Genomic DNA, 22456 nt, shown 5'->3' on the forward strand with positions numbered 1-22456 from the left:
GCCTCTTCCCACACTTATTTTAAAGACTGATTATTTAACACACTAGTTCAACCTTATTAGGCATATTAAAAATTTACATAAAATCATATGCACAGCATCTTAATGGATTAAAATAACATGGGATTAAATCCATTTGAAATGGCTGTGGAGACATTTGCTTTATATTCTAAAATTATTTTTTATAAAACTCCTACATGGGAATGAGAAGTTGGGTTAACTGCTCTTTTAAGTACTAGTTTTAAAAACTAGTGCTTACTTTGCAATCTCCTCTGCATAGCACAGCTGCATTTTCATGCAGCACCTTCCTGTGTCATGTTGCACTTTTCACCAAAAAATGTTGTGTGTGACTTGGGTATTGGGCACCTTTGGCAACAGGAAGAGAATAGTATTTCCCTGCAGCACAATAAATTCAAACACAAATGCCCTTATTTTACAGTGTATATTAATTTGAGGCAGTGCGTTGATTAAAAGGATTTGCATCAATGGGGAATGGAGTCTGTCACTTATAGGCAGAAGCTTGGAGGTTAAATTCAAGTAAGCATTTACAGATTTTGATGTTTCTCTTTGCTAGCTACTTACACACTTTTTGTTCTGCCAAAAATGGAATAGATGCTGAGCTTTTATATACAACTGGAGCAATATTGAATATCCACAAAAACCACCCACCACTCTTCATCTAAATTAGACAATTCTGAAGCATACGGGGAAAAAGAAACAGTAACTTTTTTTCATATTTTTTAAAGCAATTTCTTCATGAGTGTGGGTGAGAATTACAGAGAATACAATCTCTATTTTTTTTTTTTCTCCAGAACACATAGCTTCTGGAAATAGTCATACAAAGTTTCTGCAGGCTGACTTCCCAACTTTTCTTGATCGCGACGCTCATGATCTCCATCCCTGTTTGGTCATTCCTTTTGTTTCTACATAACAGCATGGGATCCCATAGGTGAGATGGGGTTTGTTCTGTTGTTGTATGGTGATAGACAAGTTTCCCTAGTGTCACACAGAAATAGGACAGTGACCGGGGTGCCATCATGGGAGAGGTGGGTCAGAATGTCTTTGGCAGATAACTATCTGCCTAGAGTGTAAGAACCAAGTGCCTTGGTATTTTCTAAAACCAGATCCCAGTTTGATTTTTAAAGTAGTTGTCAGCTTGGGAGAAGATGTAAGCGTGTAACTACCAGGTGGCTGTTCTGGGCCTTGTTTGAGCTCTCTTTCTACATGCCCTATGTATTCAGGTATCTAAGATGGGGTCTAGATTCTGCTTAAGTCCTAGTTTGGATAGAGCCTCAACTGCCTATCTCGGCACAGTGTGCCTAGGACCTGGTGATTGTGCACACACCAGCAACAGGAATAATGAGGGACAGGCTGAACCATGACAGGTCCATTTTCCTCCTGGGTGCCATATCTGAGTTGACAACTGCACATGCAGAGGGGGAGTTTGCTCCCCTCTGGCCCTAAAGAATGTACATCGAGTTAAATTGATTTCTTGAATCTGTGCATATGTTTTTCCCTTCCCTGACAGGAATAGCTGACTGAAGGAAGAATTTCTAAGAGGTATATCCCTTTAAAATGAATTACCATTGGAAAAGTTCTGCTGATGAAATACACAATTCTGTTCAATATATGTAAACCAGTTCTCACCAATTTAATGTTGTTTGAATGGGAGTTATATCCTTCTGCCTCCAGGCAGACCTGTAAAATAAAATGTTACCATTAGAGCTACAGGACACACTTATTTGTTGGTTGCAATCAAGATAAGGCTTGGCCACTATGGTGGTTTTTAATTTGTAAAGTCTATGGATTCCTCCCCTAAAGGTCTGAGAAATGGAACCATGAAGAGTATTTCTTTAGTAGGCTTAAATTCTCTATATATCTCTACTGGGGTGTTTTTAGAGGTCTGCAAATTGAAAAAGGTTAAAACCAAATCGCATTATGTCATTATATAAAAAGTATGATAAAAATGTGTACTTCAAAGCTTTATTTGGAAATCCTGGCCCTTTATAGGAAACATAAAGGTGTACAAGCTAGAAAGATGATCACTGTGTTTTCATAGCTATCAGAAGAAATAGTGGCCCAGTCTGCACTTGTTAAATGAAACAGAGAATGTCTAGAGGGGGCCAAAGGCTTGCCTGGCAGGTAAGGGAGGTAGAGGAAGGGAGAGGAAGGCTGGCCACTGGCTAACTACTGGTGTCAGCCTACCTAAAAACAACCCGAATACTGCCGAGATTTAATTGTATTGTAATTGATGTATAATTAATTAATTTAAGCCTTGGAGAATTGCCTTTGTCATTTTAAAACTAAATAAATCCTTTCATCCACTAGGGGAAAATGCAGTATTTTGAGATGTGTGTGCATTTTTTGAATGCTTGGGCACCTAACTGAATCTCCAGGTGGACAGCTTTCATGGTGTGGTTTGGTATCAAAAGCAAAACTCTAACTGGCAGCAGCACTGCCCTGGAGGTGCCTTTTCTGCATAACCAAAGCAGCTTCTGCTGGGCAGAGCATGACTCAGCCTTCAGCAGTCCCTCTCCTGGCCGACTGTGTGAACAACTATTTCTTGAGCTCCATGAGATTATTCCTTTATTTTATCCTGATACTTAATTGCTTTTTGCTGCAGAAAGGCATATATTATAACCCCAAGCTTTAGGAACACCCTACTACATTTATCACTGCATTTTCTGCTTTAAAATAAGGGTATTGTGTTTTAGAAAAGCAGTGAATAACATTTCGCACAAACTTTTCTGTATTTCTGGTACATAATTCGGGATAGGGAACTGGAAGTGAGTTGATAGTGGTTGCAAGCTGCGCGGTTAACTGTACCAGATATAAATAACAGCCAAAGCCATTGCAAAATGTTTTTTTCTCTGTATTTTGTCTTACCTATTTATCTTATTTTAACTAATCAAGGTTAAAAGCAAGGCTCTACATTTAATACTGAGGAATACATCCCCTTGTAAGAAAGGAAGAGAAGGGGGATTCCTGACTATTGAGAATGGCTTTGTCAGATGGTCGCATTGTAGGAAAACTGTAAATGTTAAATCCAGCTTTAATATAGCAAAGCAACAGTACCCAGCCCATCTAGTAAAGAAGCTTTTACAATGGATTAATTAATTCTGTCCCTCTTCCACCTCTGTAAAACTGATTTCAGCTAAAAAGCATTTGTGTTCTACATTTTCTTCTTTCAATGACATACAGTTCTATGTCCAGGTATCTCCGAACCTCCGGTTTCTACTTTTAGCCTTAGATATCAAAGTTCCTAATTGAATTTGTGAGATAATTTTCTTTCCTTATTATGGTCTTCCATTAACCTTTCTAATTTCTCTGAGATTTATTATCTATTCTTTGCTTGCCAGTGGCTGGAATATATTTGCCATTTGCACTTGAAAGATCTGGGTACAGTAAGAGGGGTATGGATTTTAATCACATTAATTCTTAAATGACTTTGCTAACCTTTTTCATTAATTTTTCACTTTCTTGACCCCTTTTGGGATGGAGATGAACAATGCATATCTGCTTAATCAAAATCAGGCCTAATCAATCACAGTTTTGTAGAGTGTGTATATATATAAATATATATATAAATCATGTCTCATTGATGGAAAAAGAATAAATTTGAGGGAGTAGCATTTAAAATAAATTACAGTGATGTTGTAGGACCAGTAATTCTTACTATACAGTAAAATTATAGTTAGATGCTATATTATTAAAAATATTGTTTTAAAAATACTTTGGCACTTCCATAAAAATCTCCATACTTGATCTTCACCCATGCATACATTTTTATGAAACTTGAGAAACCCCACTTACTTCTGATTTATGTAAGTACTTATTTTACCCTTCTGAGGCATTCAGAATGTATACTTTTAGAAAACATACAACTGTGATAAATCCATATTCAGCATTAAGGGGAAAATCCTAAGCTTATTAAACAAGGGAATGTGCTGTACTCTGTTCCCTGTGTCTTCTGGAAGAAGGTAGAGCTTGTCTCCACCAGCTAACAAATCTTAAAAAAAAAAAATCACTCTACATTTACAAGCTCTAGAGTAGATATGGTAAACTTTTAGCATAATAAAAATGCTTACCCAACATATGTTAATATTATATCTTTTCCTTAACCATAACCAGCTGGCAAAGTGAAGTTGCTTGGAAAAGGGCAGGTTTCATGTGTATGTATGAGATGGTATCAATACACATTATTTGTTCTACCAAATGACAATTGTCTGCAAAGACAGTTCTGTCCAAGAACTGGACAGAGGTGCAGAGGTGGTATTTAAATACTTGTGCAATAGAAATTATCAGTGTTGGCAGACTGACATTCATCAAAACTGTCTGTATCTTATGATAAAATGTGCTCCTCAGTTTTGTTCTGTGTTTATTATAATCTAATAGCTATCATTAATTAGCATTTATTTTTCTTTTACCACTAAGCAATAGTGCTGAAACATGCAAGATGTATAGAGGGAAAGCACTTTATTCTGTTGCTGCCTAAAGCTTTCCCAGTCAATGCTCTCTTTCAGTAGACGATATTGTTGGAGATGATGAAAGAGGGATTTCCAGTCAATACTTTCAAAGTTTAAATGAAGAATGAGAAACATGTCCTAAAATAGCACACACCCAGGAAAGGGAGATCTCTGTTCAAACTGCTGCTTCATTCCCTTCTGTGTACCAACTGTTGTGTTTGTCCCTCTCACAGCCTCCTCTTGCAGCTGTTCCTCTTTGCTACAAACCCTCTAATTTCTTGGCTACATCTACTCAGGATCTGTGGCTACCCACTCCTTTTGTCCTTCAGTGGCAATATATATTTTCCATATTGGCCTTTTGAGACACTTTAACACAGCTTCATTTCTCTCTTTGCCCCGCTTTCTTCAGCCGTCATTATAGTAGGCACAACAAGACAAGTCTCTACTTCCTTCTGCAATGCAAGTAGCCCCACCGTTTCAATGGCCCTTTTGGATACATGTTCCAAGTTTTAATTCCTCCTTCCCAAACACCAGTTTAAAAACTGATTCTTATTATTCCCAGCAGTCACCCAAGCATATTATACAGACGTACCAAAGCTTTATTTCTCCTGCAAGAAACTTCCTGCTGTGTCCTAGGCTCACATTCACTTTAAGGTGCCACTTTACTTCAGTGATTCAGAACCATCTTTCTTCTCTGATTAATGAACACCTAATTCAGCAACACTATAAAAGGAGCTACTACAGACATGGGACACGGTGTACACTGAAGACCCAGCCACAGTGGAGCAGCCATCGGGCACACCACCTAAGGGGAACTCGGCATGCCTGGGCCCCTGCACACGTTCCTTTGACAATCTTACTGCATCCATGGCCCTATTCATAGTGCAGTACTAGTGGTCGCCGTTTCCTGAGTAGACTTTGAGGAGCTTAAGGAATCTTGCCCTTCTACAAATACAAGAGCTCTTTCTTTCTCTTTCCTATCACTTTGCACATACAGATTTATTCCTGTTCCTCTTGCCTTTGATGTTTCATGCCTTCTGAAAAGAATATAGTCATTCACAAGGTCTTAACTACTCAAGGCCATAAATGCTGCATTTTAAACTGTTACCCTTGAAGTCTTTGAACTACCTCCAATTCAACATTCATTTTCCTGGGTTACTTGCCTTGAGTTAATTAGTTCTCTGTACTGTCTGCCCACATCTTTGATTTGTTTTAGAGGTTTCCTTACTTGCACAGAAAAAGATTTCTTCTTTCTGCATGTGAGTGAAGTGAAATAATGGTCTTCAGTATTCTGCAAGATTATTAATTCAGGAAGTTGAAAATCATATTGTCATTCTCTATGGGGAAACCTATTATTATATCACCATTAAATACTGATTAAATATACATTGTCCTTGTATAAATATATTATGCTAATAGTCCTTCCATGATCTTATAATACTTCAGGATTATTCCAAAACCAATAGATGTAGAAAATCCCATTTTTTTAAATTGATAGTGTAGTAATTTTCCTCTACACAGTCCATCAGATAACAGGTATAGGAGAGAGATTGTGGAGCGTAGGCCAAACTTTGGATTCACAGTACATTTCATAAAAACTGTATGAGCATCATAAAGTTTTTAGGAGGACTCATCTTGATACAGCTAGTATAATCTGCAGACAAACCTGAATTAATAGCACTTAAAACCATGGCAAGCTGAAGTTGCCTCCCATCATGTGTTCACACTCACCCTGCCATCTCAAAAGTGCCAATTTTATTGAGCAACTTTTGTAACACATACTGCCAAATTCTACACTGTTAACAGAATCTGAGCTACTTTAAAACTTCCTCACATTTCTCTGTATCCCCCAAATAACTGCAGTACAGGGATGCTCTCACTCAAGCATAACTTTATTCAAATATGGCACGGGTATTTGGAATAATGTGATAGTCCCTGCCACGCTTCTGTGAAAGATAGCCGAAGCACTCACCTTCAAATCAGCCTCTGAGGTGATAAGATTCTTGGAAAGAATTATGGGCCCTGTAGAAGTCAAGAGCATTGATTTCCATGTGACTGGGATTTTCACACCACAGCTGGGTTTGCCGGATGACTGGAATGCAGTGATACATAAGAATTTGAGGACATGTAGTTAACAATGTGCAACTGGATGCATGTGATTAATATTTTAAAAAGAGACATTGGGCATTTATGAGAGAGTTGAAGTACAAAACATATAAAACCATGAAAATTGCTAGCAAGCAGAGATTATTTAAAGAATGTGTGGGAATAGTATCCAGGATCACCTTACATTTACTCTTTCATATTCAGCCAAATAAAAGCATATTGTGTCATTTGAGGAGAGTTACACGGCCTTACAAGTACTGTTCATGCATGTTGAGACATATGTTTTCAGCACTGTTGGTGTATTAGTGAAATACAAAATTCTTCATTGCAAGAATATTTTTTGCAGTTTCTTTTAAGTGATGGAACATCGAAGACTCATTTTCCATTTAAAATAATGTGCACAAAATGAAATTAAAAGTGTTGAATAACATTTAACTTTGCAATATTCATTTTTCCAAAATATTCTTGATGTAACAGAGGAGCAACTTGAAGCCTGTGATTCCTTTCTTAAGATGGAACAGGCTGGTAGAAAATGCAGGAAGCAGAGAAGAAAATCACCCTAAAGAAGGAAGACAGTTGGGTAAGAGAGACATATTTAAAGAAAACATTTTTTATGGTCTGTTTGGATAGCTCAATCCACTTGAGTGTTAGGGGTTTGTTTTGTTTGTTTGGGTGTGGGGTTTTTTTCGTACAGCATAAGAATGAATTTGTGGAAACACTGTGTTTATACGTGAATTAAAGACAGACTTGCTGCTGTGCAGAAAAAATGCATTTAATATCCCACATTTCCTGAAGGTGCTCGTGAGGGCCTGGATTAAGTGACACAAAACCAGGGAAACAAGCTGTTCTCTGCAATCCAAACTACTCCAGTGAAAATATGTAAAAGCTACAAGTGTGCCAAATTGGGCTGCAGGTACATCTCTAACAGAGTTGTATAAACAGTGCAGAGACTACTTTACATATTTTCTTCAGTTTTTTGCATGTAGGCTGTTCATGTTTTTTGGCAGACTGATCTCTTAGTTGAATACTTATTATAATGCAGTCTTTAGGCTCAGAGCAATAGAAAGGTACTTATGCAAACAGAGATCCCTGCTAGTCCTTTAAAATTTCAAAAATTAAATAAAACTCCATTCAGCTACAATTTTTTTCCTTGAAGAGGAACTGTATTTGGGAATTGTAACAGCCATATACACTTCTCTGTGGAAGTAATCCTGCTGGGCAAATACATAATTCAAAAACCCCACAAATAGTCAAGGATATGATGACATAGGGTTCCTGTTAAACCATTGCCTGTAATAAATGGGAAGCAAATGAGCGAGTGGGAATTCTGTGAAGAGTATGGAGTTGGAAGCTAGAGTTATGTCACTTGACAAATTAGATTAAAAAAGACTTTTTTTCTGTGTCTCTCCAGTCTCTTGCATCCCAGATCACCGCCCCTCTGCCTCTGGTGTTTGTGAGAACAGGTTCAGGCTTTTAGGGAGAGCTAGCACTGGGAAGGATCTTGCTCTGGCTAATGGGTATGTTTGTGACTTCTGGCCATGCTCATGCCTGCTTTTTGATACAGCAGCAATTTGGGTTTAGCTAAAAGCTTCCTTCATGAGATGCAGTACTGCATTCCCCAGGAAGGGGGGAAGGAGCTGCTGGAGCCTTCACTGTGCCCCACAGCATCTCTCAGGGCTTTGCAGCAAGAAAAGGGGACTTGCAATGCAAGAGATCAGGCCTCTGATGCCAGATGATGCAGTAAGAAAACTGCATGGAGTGCCACCAGGGAAGAGGGGAGAGCCTGTTGCCATGTTCCCAAAATGTGGCATGCAACTTTGTCCACCCATGCCAGGGACTGGCCAGGCTGAGGTGAGGACCTGTCCTGGTTCTTAGACAGCAGGGACCATTAGCAGGAGCTCAGAGCACAAAGCCAGGTACCGCAGAATCAATTAGAAAGGACATAACAAGTTCACTCTTCTCAAATTATCTTGGTGGTGTTTAATAACCTCTTGCTCTGGGCACCCCTTTTTGTGTGGCAGATTTGTATAGCACTGTCCAGAGCTTTTGGGTAACACAGCTCTTACTTTGTAGACAGCAGCATAATATTTCGCTAGCAGCTGCTCAGTTGCTCTCTCGTGTCAAGCAGTTGCTACCCAGATGCTCGCAAGTACAATACTGTGTTGACACAAACTATCTGCCATGTGAACTATTTATATATTCTCACTATGTTAGTGAGATATGAGGACAGCTCTGTTTTTCCTTAAAAATCCCTTTGCACTTACAGGCAGTTTTGACTCAGTGTTGTGGAAATGAATATTAAAATGCAGCCTAGTTTTCTCCGCCTTTACAGCATGGAGGGCTACTGCAGACTCGCATGTGAAAGAGAAAGCATGCTTTGGATTCACTTAGTGAGTCACCTTTATTTCACTGGTGATTCATTGCTTGAAAGGAGAGGAAAGCAAAACATGCCTGTTTACACCAACTGTCCTCCCTTTATCTGGTTATTTATTTATTTTAGCCTAGGGCATCCTCAAAGCAATGGAATGTGGCTGGACTGACAGCTGCTGAAGTCTGACGCTTTTTCTTGGGCCCTGGGCTGTGCCTGGCACCTGCATATGTAAAGATGAAATGGAGAACCTTCAGTCACATAGAGATGTCTTGCGGTGATGCATGGAAGAGTGGGGGAAGGATTCATACTGCCAGGTGCGTGCTAGGAGCATTCTGGATTTGTGCATCCTTGGTTACTTCAGCCTCCTCCAGCAGGGCTGGCTGAGAATCCATCTAACCAGCTTCTTGGGAGCTGGGGTGGTTCTCACCTGCCCAGCTAGGGAGCTTCCTGATCTCTCCATCTGTTGGCGCAGCAAGGGGCAATTTAGGAAACTGCAATACACGGAGCAGGTACTGAAATCTAGAAGTTTGTTTATGCAAACAGCTTTACTATGATTTAATTGTCATCCTGCATTATGTGTCATCTGCAATGTGCAGAAAAGCTAAATTCTTCTTTTAAATGTATAAAAATACTATAATGGCAATTACTTAACCCAGATATGTTTATAAATAGCCCAGTGTTTTTGCAAATGTGAGCAAACTGTCACAGGCTATGGCTACATCCATAAGCAATTATGTGGTTTATGTTTTTTTCTAACAAACATGGGACATAGCACAACCCTCTTCCTCCTAAATCTTACTACCTAGTCTCCATCGACAAAGAAGCTACATTTGTGTCGACTCTGTAGGGAGCAACGTGATTTTTTTGTTGTTCTTGTTGAATCTAGGCAAGACATTTCTTGTTAGAACTGTCTTTGGATTATTTGTTGTTAGTGATAGAAGAACACCTTTGCATGTGTTTTAGCTAACATTAGTCACAGACAGGAGGAAACTCTTTGAAGTCCCAGGAGGCAGAATCATTTTTAAAATGCAGATTTTTTGCCACCCAAGATAAGGTAATCTTGGATCAACAGCAAAAGCTTTCCTGACTTGGAGCAGTTATTGGACAGACTGCTAAATGAATTCTGGCCATTCTTTTAAGCAGCACTGAAATTAGGGCAAGGGCTGAAATTTTTTACCAGGACTTCAGAAAAGCATCCTTTTTCTTTTCAAGTTCAAAATTTCAATGCCCTCTTAGCAGGAATAATAATTAAAAAAAAAAAGCCTGTGATTTTTTCTGCTTAAAACCTGTCACTGCCAAAACTGCCAATTCCAGCAGTTTTCAGGCAATCTGAAGGTCTGTATTGTGCTTTTTGTTCCAGAGTACTTGTGCTTGTTCACAAAAGACAGTGCCTTTTAAACCAGTTTGTCTAGAAAATTCATCCCCCGGTAACCCCTTTGTCTGTCGTGCTACCTTCCATTTAACTTTCCACTTGTTATTACTCTTTTATGCTACTGACTCTCCAAAAGCAGAATTTAGCTAATTAATTAAATATTTTAGACATACAAATATCACTGCTCAGCTGTATCATCTGCCTACAGACTGCATTATGGTGGTGGAAAAAGACACGCAGGAGCACATCCTCTCAGAAGTCGTCTGAGGCCTTGAGGCTTAGGCAAGTCCATTGGTCACTGATAAATCTGTGTGTACTGAACATCATTCAGGATGGTCAATATTAGCTAGTGAAGAGGGGAAATGAGGCCTCTGCAGACTCCATTGACGAATGATTCCTGGTATTTCCAGACTGCAAAGTCACCACATGGCAATTTTGTGGGCAACACAAGGTGGCAGAAGTCTAGCGTCTCTCCTTTCTTTGTATTCCTGGGAAAAAGGCTGATCATAACTGGCCCCTATGTCTGTAAAATTTCCTCTGAAAATCACTCTCATTGTAGCAATAGAAGAGCATTTGTCTGTGAACTTCAAAATATATTCAAACAAAATGAACCTCAAAGTGGTTCCATGTTGTCATGTTGATTTTTAGAAATGCTGAATATTTCTATCCCTCTAATAAACAAACTCTACTTGCCCCAAGCTGGACACCTGGAACACGAAGCACCACAAATCTGTGTTGCTTTACATGAAAAACAGCTTCAGAGTCCAAGCAATACTTGAATGAACAGCTGAAAGATAAAATAGACTGTATTTGTACAAGTAACACAAGTTGTAAAGACATTTATGGAATTATTTAACTTATATTTGCATTTCCTGCATCCTGCCTTGTCTACACAGAGCAAAGGTCTTGTTTTGCTGTAAACTTACTTTTAGCCTGCTGCGATATGTGAGCTCCCCATAGATATGAAAACAGGAATTTGCAGCTGAAGAGAACTATAGTTCTTTATAAAAAAGATCTCCCCATTCCTCTCACTCAAACCAAGAGCTATGAGCCAGTTCTGTTTATCTGAGCTTCCCTGTCCCAGCCGGTGCGTGTGTTGCATTGTCCGCTGCTGCTTGCCTTACGTTTGACCCATTCAGACCAATGGCATGGCTACCCACCTCCTCGGGCACTTGCATCAGGACTCAGGAGAGTCTCACAAACCCAGGTGATATGTTGGATGCTGCACGTGACTCAGAGCTGGCTGAAATTCAATAACGAATGACAGCATTCAGAAACACTCTGCAAATAATAACGCAGAAGGGAAGAGAGAGTTCCCTATTGAGTATGCAGCTGAGGGGGCTCAAGTGTGCTGTTTCTAACCAACAAGAGCTAACACACTTAGCGCTTGTGAGCCATGCATGCACGTAGCACAACAAAACAATCAAACCCCAGCTATACCACACTTGCCTCCTCAAGTGCCTTCCAGTTCATCAGCAGCGTTGGTTATAAGGGTGTGGGACTATCACAGAGAAGGTTCTCTCTGATAGTAATTATGTTGCCTCTGGTCTCTCACACCCTGCCTCAGTAATACGTACCCAGCTTCCCTTGGGATGCCCCATCAGGCTGTCCGACTTGTCTGAGAATGGGAATGAGGAGGTATTTTCAAGTTTCTGATACTTTTAAGGTATGTAGTTTATCTGAAGTGTGACTTCAATGCATGAAGCTATGGTAAAGCTCAGAGAACATCACAGCTAATAATTGTGATTAGAGCCTAAAACTCAGCACATTTTTCTGGGGAAAGGCTTTGAGCACAAGCTCATTATAAATACGTACCTACCCCATGTGGCTTTTGAAGAATGACAATATGCTATCACAGCAACAAGGAGCCACTGTGACTGCTTTCCTTAACAAATGTGTTTTTCTATGTTTTGATGCAACTTGCATACAAAGATTAGATTCTAGTTTAGGCATTATGGTTACTTGAAGTGTTTTTTTGGGAAGGAATGCTGTGAGTACCTGTGGAAAAAAAATTATTCTGCTTCTATTATGTAATGAATTTCACATAAGAATAAATCACGAAGGCTCTTCACTTTTAATTATTTTTTTCCTGCATATTGATATTTGTGAAGTTGCCTTTTCTTAGGGACGAGTAGATAAAACTAGTTTTCTTTACTGTGAAGGTTGATCCTGCCTTTAGTATGAGTTATTAATTCCTAGTACTTGGGGACTTACAGGCCAATCCAAAGAAGACTTTAGACTGACCATAGACGCTTGACTGATCAGACAAAGAAGAATTGTGAGCAGAGCCCATTTCACATCTGGACAGGGAAAGATGAGGGCCTTGTACCTTAGACAGGGGCAGACGGCTGCTGAATGAGCGTTCTTCGTGTTTCAGTTTTTGCACTTGAGTTCTTATCTGTATAATTTCTGACAGTTTGGGCTGTCATTCTGTAAAATGGCATTTAAATGTTATTTAAAAACAAAGAAATCCAGCTTGTTCCCTCTTTCTTCCCAGTCTTACTGCAAGTTATGAAATATCTCAAAGTTGGAAGTAACAGATTGTCTTGACAGCCCAAGCACTTTGCATCCTTTTGTCTCTCATGCTCTGCTGTGGAGTCATTAAGCCACTGGAGGAGAAGGAAAACAAGGGGACCTCCAGTTGCAAGCAGCAACACTTAGGGAGCAGCCTGACAAAGGAAAAACAGCAGAAAGGAAAGTAGGTAAAAGAATCCTCCAATTTTCGTAGTTAATTCTTTAGTTAACTGAATAATTTCCCCCCCCCCCCCCCCATGTCTGTGCGTGCAACTTCACATGTTCATTTTGGAACCAGTATGATTCAGAAGCAAACTTCAACAAAACAACTTCATGCAAAAAGCAATAAGCAGGTAGGCCAGTGATGTTAAGAGAATAACTGAGACCTGTGTTTTCTGCAATTAACGGATTGAAAGGAAGGGAGTTGGATGGAGATTCGTTAAGGGAAAAAAAAAAAAAAGCTGCAGTGTTACGGCTGGTGTTATTTAATTATTTCCGAGGTAACAATGCGAAATGAGGGTACACTAAATATAAACCCTTAATTGTCAAGCCTGTCCTGATCTACTTGTGCTGGACAACCTAAAATCAATGGGAATGAATCCTAGCAGCGGTCCAGTTACTACCAAGGAAGGACTGGGCATAAGAAAGGAGGGCAACGTGCTTGAGAAGACAATGCAACAGAAAGTAACGCAATCCGAGCAAAAACCGGAAGGTTTGTTTTCTTGGCTGCCTGCATCCCGAGCTCACTTTAAATGCCAGACTTTTCTTCTCTCTGCATTTCAATTAGACTGTGCCAATGGGCAAGTGGGGAAAGGAATATTAATGAGACAGCCTCAGAGCGAGGGTGGGACGCGGGTGCTGGCGATTATTCCCCCAGCCGACCGAAAAGGGCGCAGGGTGGCTGTTTGGGTCATGACCTATCAAACACGTACTTAACGAGAGGTGATTAAAAGGTCGGGAAGGGCCGCGGAAAACGCGGTGTATCGCTCTGGGGACTGCTTTTCCCCCTGGCGTATCGCCCGCGCACCGGCGAAGTTGCCGCGCCCGCCCGCCCCGCGCAGGCTGTAAGGCCCGGGAGCCCCGCCGGCGGGAGCCGCCGTTGCGCCGGGGTGACTTGCATCTTCCCCGCGCCGCCCCGGGAGGGGTCACACCGGGGGGTAGGGGAGAGACACCCTCGCCGTGACAGACGGGCCCCCCCCCGCCTCCGCGCCGCGCCTCGCCTCGCCTCGCCTCGCCCGGCGGGGCAGCCCCGCGCTCGCGCTGCCCGCCGCACCCCGCCCGCCTCCGCGCACCGGCACGCGCCCGCGCTGCCCGCCGCCCCCCGCGCGCCCAGGCACGCGCGCGCGCCCGCCCGCCGCTCGGCAGCCGCTCCGTCCCGGCCGCGCTCGCCGCCGCCGCCGCCTCCTGCCCCGCTGGCCGCCGGCGCCCGCCCTTCCCCTCCCCCACCCCACACACCCCCCCCCCCCCCCCCCCCCCGCCCCGGCCGCCCGCCCGCTGCTCCCAGGTAGGGTCCCCGGGGGTCCCCGCCCGCCGCCCCGCAAGCGAGCGCCGGCCGGCGGCGTGGCCCCTAGCGGCCGCGGCGCGTCCCCCCACGGCCGCGGGCAGCGCCGGCCCGGGGCAGGGCTCTGCCGCGGTCCGCAACTTGTCGCCCTGCGGGGGGCTGCCCCCCCCCGCCCCGCGCGGCGGCGGCGGCTGTCAAACGTGCTGGGCGCTCGGCGGCGGCTGGGGGCGGCTCGCCCGCGGTCCCCGCACCGAGCCCCTGCGAATGGCATGACTCCCCCCCCCCCCCCCTCCCCGCCGCCCGCCCCCCCCCGGCTGCGGTGTGCCGTAGTGAGGCGAGGAATGGTTAAACCCCGATCTTTTTATACGTACGGCTTTTATTTTTTTGTTCCTTTTCGTCTTGGGGCTTTCAGCTTACGGAAGGGGAAAGCATCTGATGCGTCTGCTCACATGCCACTTTTGATCATACGTTGCCTCTTCGCACAGAGCAGGATCGTTGAGAAAGATGGAGATACAATAAGTTGCTAGTAGTGAAAAGTGCTGCAGAAATCCGGTGGTTTCCTTTCTCCACTGAAGTGACATATTTTTTTTCCTCGGGTTAAGTTGAAAGCACTGCTTGGCGGAGACTGACTGTAGCTGAGAGTGGGTTTGTGTTTTTCTTGCACGGTTAGGTTTTGCAAGGAGCAGCGATGAAGAGGAAGCTGGCACTCTCCGAGATGCAGTTGGTTCTTCTCGTTTTATTGGTGTGGCTACCAACAAGGTGAGAGGATGTTTAATTTTCTTGTTCAGCACAGACATGTATGTTATGATCTGCTAAGGGTAAGCTTGCGTGAGAGGTTTTCAAAGTGTAGTATGTAGTAATGTAATAAAAAAAAATAATCTTAGCTGTTTGAATGCAGTATTACATAGTTTCCACAGCAAACGCAGTAGAAGGTAGTCTAGGGACCAGATAAACCTAATCTCTTGTCCTTAAACAGTTTGTGAATTGATGCTTTATTGCACCATTGAAAAAAAAATCCTTTAAATGTCTTAAAGATTTATTGGAGTTACTGTACCACTGTGATGGTTACTGTACCGAACCATACAGAGCAGTTAAGATGGAGAAATAGATTATCATGAAGTCAAATAGCAAATCACGGTCTCTAAAATAATGCTCACATATTTTTTAACACGGGCATACCTCTTTTGGGTTTTTTTTTGGTCAACATAACAGAATTCAAAATGATACTTAAGCTTTAAACCTCTAGGTGGAGATAGCATACAACTTCACAATCACATATAATAAAACAATAGCCTCATTTATTAATCAACTTTTCTTATGTTGTTTAAAGTTCTCCATTTCCAAAGTGATAACATAAGAGGAAGTAATTTTAATCATGTAATAGTTTTGCGTTGCCCACAGTCCCTAAACATGCAGTTAATTGTAGTTTGTAACTTCAGTTTACTTGCTCTGGTTCTGACTGCAGTAGGTCTTGTCTTAATGTGGTGAGGGTCGTAAGCCAAACAATGCAAGTTTCCTGTGATTTAAAAAGTCTGCGTTTATTTTTGTCTATTTCCCAGTGAACAAAATATTTCCTGAAACTATGTTTCTTATTTCACTTCATGCCTAACTACGGTGCAGTATTAGTTGAGTCACAGTGGGCCAGATCCTGCAAACCCTACTCGAGTGAGTAATCTCACTGACGTCAGAGAGACTACATGCATAATTACGGAGTTTATGCCTGAGTAAAGTTTGCAGGATATGACCTTAATTTGATATAATTGTATGATCTAATTTATAGTGGTATCTTGAGTTCAAAAAACTGTTCTGTCTCGAAGCTTAAAAAATAGCAGAGACTTAGAGTACAGAAATACATTTTTAACATAAAAAATGAGCCATCCAGTCATTAAGATTAAGAAAAAACGCACATCAGTAAAATCACACATGATATTTTGGTATGTTCTTTATAAGTTACCCAATTTAGGTTGGGTCTATGGTGTATGTGATAGAAAGCAGACTGCAATGATTTACATTTAAATACTTCCTCCATGCTGTTGAATTGGGGACCAACATAAGGCCCTGTCTTTAATCATTTTATAGCTTGCTTTAGAGAAAATGTCACCCAAACCTACTTTTGGTTTGAAGGAGGAAGAGAACACGCTTATTTTTGTGGCATTCAGAATGCCTTGCACAGTTCATTTAGAGATGATAAATGCTCAAACATACCGGGTTAAAAATTTAGATGGGTGAAAAAGGTATAAATGATAAGGTGTGTAGCTTGCAATGCTTTACTTCCTTGATACTAATATGCTGGTATTAAGTAGGTAGACTGATGAGCTCATGCATTTCACATGCATGGTGCTTAAAATTGTTGGCACAGTAACATTTGCATGTGTAAGGCTTTCTGCATGGGAGCATGACCCTAGTACACAAACCCTTTGGTCTGGGTGTCGAGGTCCGGGAGGGCTGTCAGCACCACAGCTGGCTGGGCAGCAGATTCATGTTCCAGCCCCTGGTGTTTTCCACAGAGATATGACCCATAAAGACTGTAACATCTCTATCGGGGAAGTTTGAAACAATCGACGATCTATAGATTCTTCTTGACACTTCATTTATGATTTTTTCCTATCCAACTTTTATAAGGTTCGCCTGTGCCTAGTGGAACGTGAAATAGTGCTTTTTATAACAAAACATCATTTTAGAAACATGAAGGCTATCCACAGCTATCCTGCATCTTGCTAGTCAGCATGGTTGTTCCCACCCACCAAATACTGACATCAGAGGACTCCCTGAGCATGATCACTGGAGTTTTCCCTCATGTTAGTTCTTCTGGTCATGTACGTTACATGACCATTGGGTGGAAGCATATCCACAGGATTTATCCAGAGATAGAGTGTACTTAGATGAGGACAGATAGGACAGAGCTGGAAAGAGGCAATTTTGTGTGTGGGAACCCAGGTTATCAGTCCGGGAGTGACATGCCTGAGGCCTGGGAAGCTCTTTTAGGCTTTTGCACCTGCATAGCCAAATGCGTTAGTGGAGCTTGAAGTAGCACTCACGGTGATGCAACGTGGACTAGAGGTAGAGGCTACTGGAAAATGACTTCCTGGAAATTTTAAATAGTATACCATTGACTGTTATGTTTCTGAACACGTTCTATATAAATTGTGTATTCATATACTCCCAACTACACCCTTCCTGTTAGAGGGCAGCAAGTTAAATATTCAAGGCCAGCCTGCAAAAACTGCATGTTGAGTGTACATTAAAACATATCTAGCACTTTCTAAAATGTAAAATGTCCATTTAGATCAGTGCTGGCTGACTCCCTGGAAGATGAAGCTAAGAATAACATCACCATCTTTACAAGAATTCTAGACAGACTTCTGGATGGTTATGATAATCGTCTCAGACCTGGATTAGGAGGTAATAAAAACAATTAAAGATTGATTTTAAAAAATCAGTTTTAATGTTCAGATTTTATGCAGTGATATTCTTCCTTCAGGGTTTTTCTTTTTCCTAACAACTGGTATGTATCTTGATAAATTATTTATAACTCCATATTCACCCAGCTGAATCATTTGAAGTTTGAGGAAGATAACATCTATGAATGGAAAGGAGGCACTTTCACACATTTATCTTAAGTAAAAAGAAAAAGAAATCTGGTGATTTAACATAGTAAAACAGAATGAGAACAAAAATAACATCTAAAGCTGTTATTCCAGTTGGGGAATTTTAGTCGAGCAAGGAATGCAGGCTTGATTCCCTGCAATGCGATGAGTGTATGTTTTCAGAAATCTGCACAAGTGTTTTGTGTGGTGTGTGTAAAATCCATGGTTTAGATTCATTCCTTGTCCCAGTAAATTCAATGGGAATGTTGCATTTTTAATTTCCTTGGAATTAGGGTTTCATTAGTAATTAGCATTTTATTTCTGGGTACCTTGCCTGTATTTGGGCATTTAAAAAAAAGAAAAAAAGAAAAAAGGGAATATTGGAGGACACTGCACTCTTGTGCCATGACTGTCAGTATTTTTTCCAAATGTCAGTCCACATTTTCATTTTAAAGCTGTATGCCAGCTCATGTAAGTATATAAGCAAGAAATTAAAATAATTCGCTTGGTGTGGGAAGTGTTACAGTTCAAAAAAAGTCTCTGTGGTACGGGGAGGGGCAGAATATCTTGGTTTTGATAATATTTTATCTAATCTTATTGTTCATCTGCTATTTATACTATCCAACAAATATTTATGTATTGGACATAACACTGTTAGTATTATTATTATTCTTCATAACAGGTTTGGTAATTGTAATTTTCAACCTGGGGACTGTTTCAGCTTGGCAAAACTAATTCTAGTGCCAAATCCCTGGGAGCCATTCTTGTTCCTGTTGATTTTAGTCAGATCAGGCCCAAAGCTAGAGACCTGCTCTAACTTCCATGGAAATTACTCTAACAACTCCATTTGATCAAACTAGGAATTAAAGCTCTCAGTTTTTAGCCAACACTCTTCCATCCTGACCTGTGGCTCTGCTGCTGTTCTGGTCCTGGAGAATCCTGGCTTGCATATGACACAGCATAAAGTGGGAGCTGGCGCTGGCTGGAAACAGCTCTCTCATTATACATTAACCTTAACTTAGGATATCTTTTCATTTCCATTTCTGTCCTCTGTACAGGGGAGACTTGTGAAATATTTTATATTTAAGGACTTTTTAGTTTAGGTGAACCATAAAATGAGACATACAGCGCTGTTGATGTGAGAATGTATATAGTGATGTTTTACATGGAGATTTGATTTCTTTGCAAAATACTCAGATCTAAGAATGTAGGCATAGTATAGACACACAGTGCCTTGCAGGTGACTTGCAGAAAGATTTCATATTGCAAAGCTCGTGTTTAATTGGCAGGGGTTTTAAAATCATATTTTTCTTAGAAAAATAATGGAAAATTCTTTTCCTGTTTACAAAAAGGAATGTGTCATTTAATGAGAGCAGTCTGCAGTTCCTATGCATAATCATGTATTCTTTTTAATTTTAAAATTCATATTGTTGAAAACATGAATTTTAAATATTATTTTTCTAATGGATTTTTATTTTAGACTTTCTGTTAAATCTGCTTCAAAATACCTCCCTCTTTTTCTTTGTCAAGCCTCCTAGGTAATTAAAATATACTTTGGGAGCATAAAAATTAAAGAATTAACATCTTTTTGATATTGGCATACATGGCAATCAAACCATGCAGAACATGTGTGAAATGAAACTGTGTCATGCATATTAAACCATGATGATTCATGATACATTAATCTTAATCTGCAAGAATACTTTTCTTGTGGATGGACAGATTCCTGTAGTTTAAACGAGTGCTTGTAAAAGGCAGTTGTGATAAGCCATGATAGGAAATATACCAAACAATGCTTTTGTACATAATGCTTAGTAATTATGGAGTTTCATATTTCAGGGATTTTGTAGCACTTTATTCCTTTTTCTCTATTAACCTGTATTCTGAAAATAAAAATGGAATCATTCATCTTTTTTTCAAACACTGTGTGCCTAGTGAGTCCTGATAGTTTCTAAAAGTGTTTTTGCATAGATTACTGCATTTTGACCATGCCACGTGTCATTAATTTAATATACTTAGTCTCAGTTCTGTTCCACTTACATTTATATGAATCTGAAATAATTCGGTTGAAACCAGTAGAGCATTTACTTTTGCATAGCAGCTTGCGTTATCCTGCTATACTACTATGACTGAGATCACAATCTGGCCGAACACGTGCTACAACAGAAATAGTCCAGGGTCTGAGATGGATTCTTTTAAAGTCTTCTGAAAGCTAGAGTTGTTCACCAGCCCTCCTTCACCTGTTGTGAAAGACATTTTCAGAGATGTCTTACCGCAAAAATTCAGCTCATTGTAAAGATTATTAGTCGCAAAAATGTTTTTAGTAATGAAAAACATCAGCTTAACACTGGCATTTTAGCTAGTTATTGACCAACAAAATGGAAACATACAGGCTCCTTCAAAGACTGTATATAAATTCAGCTAAGTAATTGCCTGTTTGGGAATTCATTCTTGAATTTAGGGATAGATTTATAATTAATTTTACTGGGAGACTTGGTGTGAGTACTTACAGTATGTGACTTGATGCTTTACTGATACATCAATACACTTCAGAACTGAGTACTATTTTCTATAGGCTGTTAAGGCAGCTTTAAGTTTTACTGGTGATGCAGCTCTGTTGTAATAAGAGGTTTTGGCTGTTGGCTATTGGCTGCCCTAGCAGCTGGGATCCTTGAATAGTGAGTGTATGAACACTACAGTGATGAAATAGCCTGCAAAACGGGTGTGGGCAGGGAAAAGAAGACACTGCACTGTCCCCTGAAGCCAGAGACATCTCATGACTTAGATAATACCCTGACCTGCTGTGTTGATATGGGTAGGCATGAGGGTATTCAAGGGGAGATAATTTTTTCTCTGAACTCATTTTATGCTAAGCACAAGATTGCAGCCGAAACACTCTTGACTGCACTTTCAGTTCTGACATGAACTATTTTACCCAGACATTCCATGCTATTTCTGTTTAGACATCAACTTAAATGACAAGTTTGGTTTCAAAAAAATTCCCTGTCATTAGCACTAATTCGTATGAAATACAGCCATGCAAATGACAAGTGATAAAAAGTTTTAGGATTTTCTTCAGAATCACGAAGGTATTTTCTTCTGTTTATTTGCTGTAATGTTTGCAAGACACTTAGGGTAGCACTTTTCCATAAATCCTTTGATTTATATATGATGAGCATATAGAAGAAGAAATCCACAAAAAAATGGACACTAAAACTAAGCAAGGGACCAAAAGAGAATTTAGATCTTCGAATAATGATACTGTTGAAGCTGAGACACAGCTGCATTCAAATCTAGAAGTGACTGAATTATGTCTGCTCTGTCTGCCTTCCTCTGCCCCATGGACAGACGTAATTAAAGAAAAAAGGGACATAGATTAAGGCAATCCCCTCTTGTAATATGTTGATGTTCTTGTGTATTAGGTGTATCAGCAAAAACCTATTTTTAAAATGGTAGCTTCTTTTAAAAATGAAAAAGAGAATGGAAGGGAGGAGGAATGGAGATGGTGCTGGGATTTTGATATCATGTTGGATACTGCAGTAGTCATACCATCTCCATAAGTTACTCAGCCTGCTTTGCTTTCTCACGTTGGAAGTTGGTGATTTCCAGCAGCTATAGAACTTCTGTCAGTTCTACTTCCCAAAATTTATAAAATTGAACTTATATAATTGAACACAAGACTTAGAAAATATAACTTTTAAATCTTAAATAAAACTGCAAAGGGAAGTTGGAAGGACAGAGGACTGGACTTCATAGCCTGAAGACCAGATTTTCAACTGCCATATTGACATCAAAAAGAGCTATGCAAATTTATACAGTTTGAGGATCTTTTCACAAATTGTAGTCAGTCTCACCAGCTTCAGGAGTGGCGTTCTCATTGTAAAGCGAGAGGTGAATGTTGGTTATTAAAAAAACTGAGGAAGATCAGACTGTAGGTAGGTGAAAACTAAATGCCACTGTGGTTCCATTTTGAAGGATCCATCTCTGCTGCAAGACTTTCAGATGTTTTGATTGCTGTAAACAAGAATCTCCATTGCATTTCATTTGTAGATGTACCAAAACCGTTTTTTTGTCACAACATTTTGTAAATAAATTGAGCAGGAAGACCAAAGAGAACTGAGGATTATTGCTGATTATTGCTATGAGGGAGATGGTGAGCAGCGAGCAGTTGTGGGGTATGATCATTCATCTTTGCAGCACTGGATGTATCGTTGCATAGAACTAGTGTAGTACCACAGAGTATCAGACTCTGTGATTAAAACTTGTATGATGTGCTCACCAATATGAGCTGAAAGGGAAAAAACATTTTTTCACAAGAAACTCTCTTTCGTCCCTCCCAGATCAGGAGAGATATATATGTATATATGTATACGTATATATGTATATGTACGTGTGTGTGTGTTCATCAAATAGTTTCATGTCTTCAGTTGCCAGGAAACAAAGCCATGCTCATATCGTGATAATCTGGAATATGTTACACTTAGGGCAGTATATTTATATAGCTCTGTGATTCAGAATTTTTAATCAGCTTTAGAAGAGTTT

The 22456-nt window shown here is 40.4% G+C and overlaps 1 protein-coding gene across 1 annotated transcript in view; it reads left to right on the forward strand.

The window, feature by feature from the left end:
• The first annotated feature begins 14312 nt into the window (after nucleotides 1-14312).
• The window catches only part of GABRA2 (gamma-aminobutyric acid type A receptor subunit alpha2), a 57885-nt gene continuing 49741 nt past the window's right edge, over nucleotides 14313-22456 (forward strand). Inside the window, exons 1-3 of the mRNA XM_075091569.1 lie at nucleotides 14313-14330; nucleotides 14998-15086; nucleotides 17614-17729. Of these exons, the coding sequence (XP_074947670.1) occupies nucleotides 15016-15086; nucleotides 17614-17729 (187 nt within the window). The 5' untranslated portion in view covers nucleotides 14313-14330; nucleotides 14998-15015. The remainder of the gene's footprint in view (nucleotides 14331-14997; nucleotides 15087-17613; nucleotides 17730-22456) is intronic.

Source organism: Phalacrocorax aristotelis, chromosome 4 (assembly GCF_949628215.1).
Source record: "Phalacrocorax aristotelis chromosome 4, bGulAri2.1, whole genome shotgun sequence".
NCBI classification, from domain to species: Eukaryota; Metazoa; Chordata; class Aves; order Suliformes; family Phalacrocoracidae; genus Phalacrocorax; species Phalacrocorax aristotelis.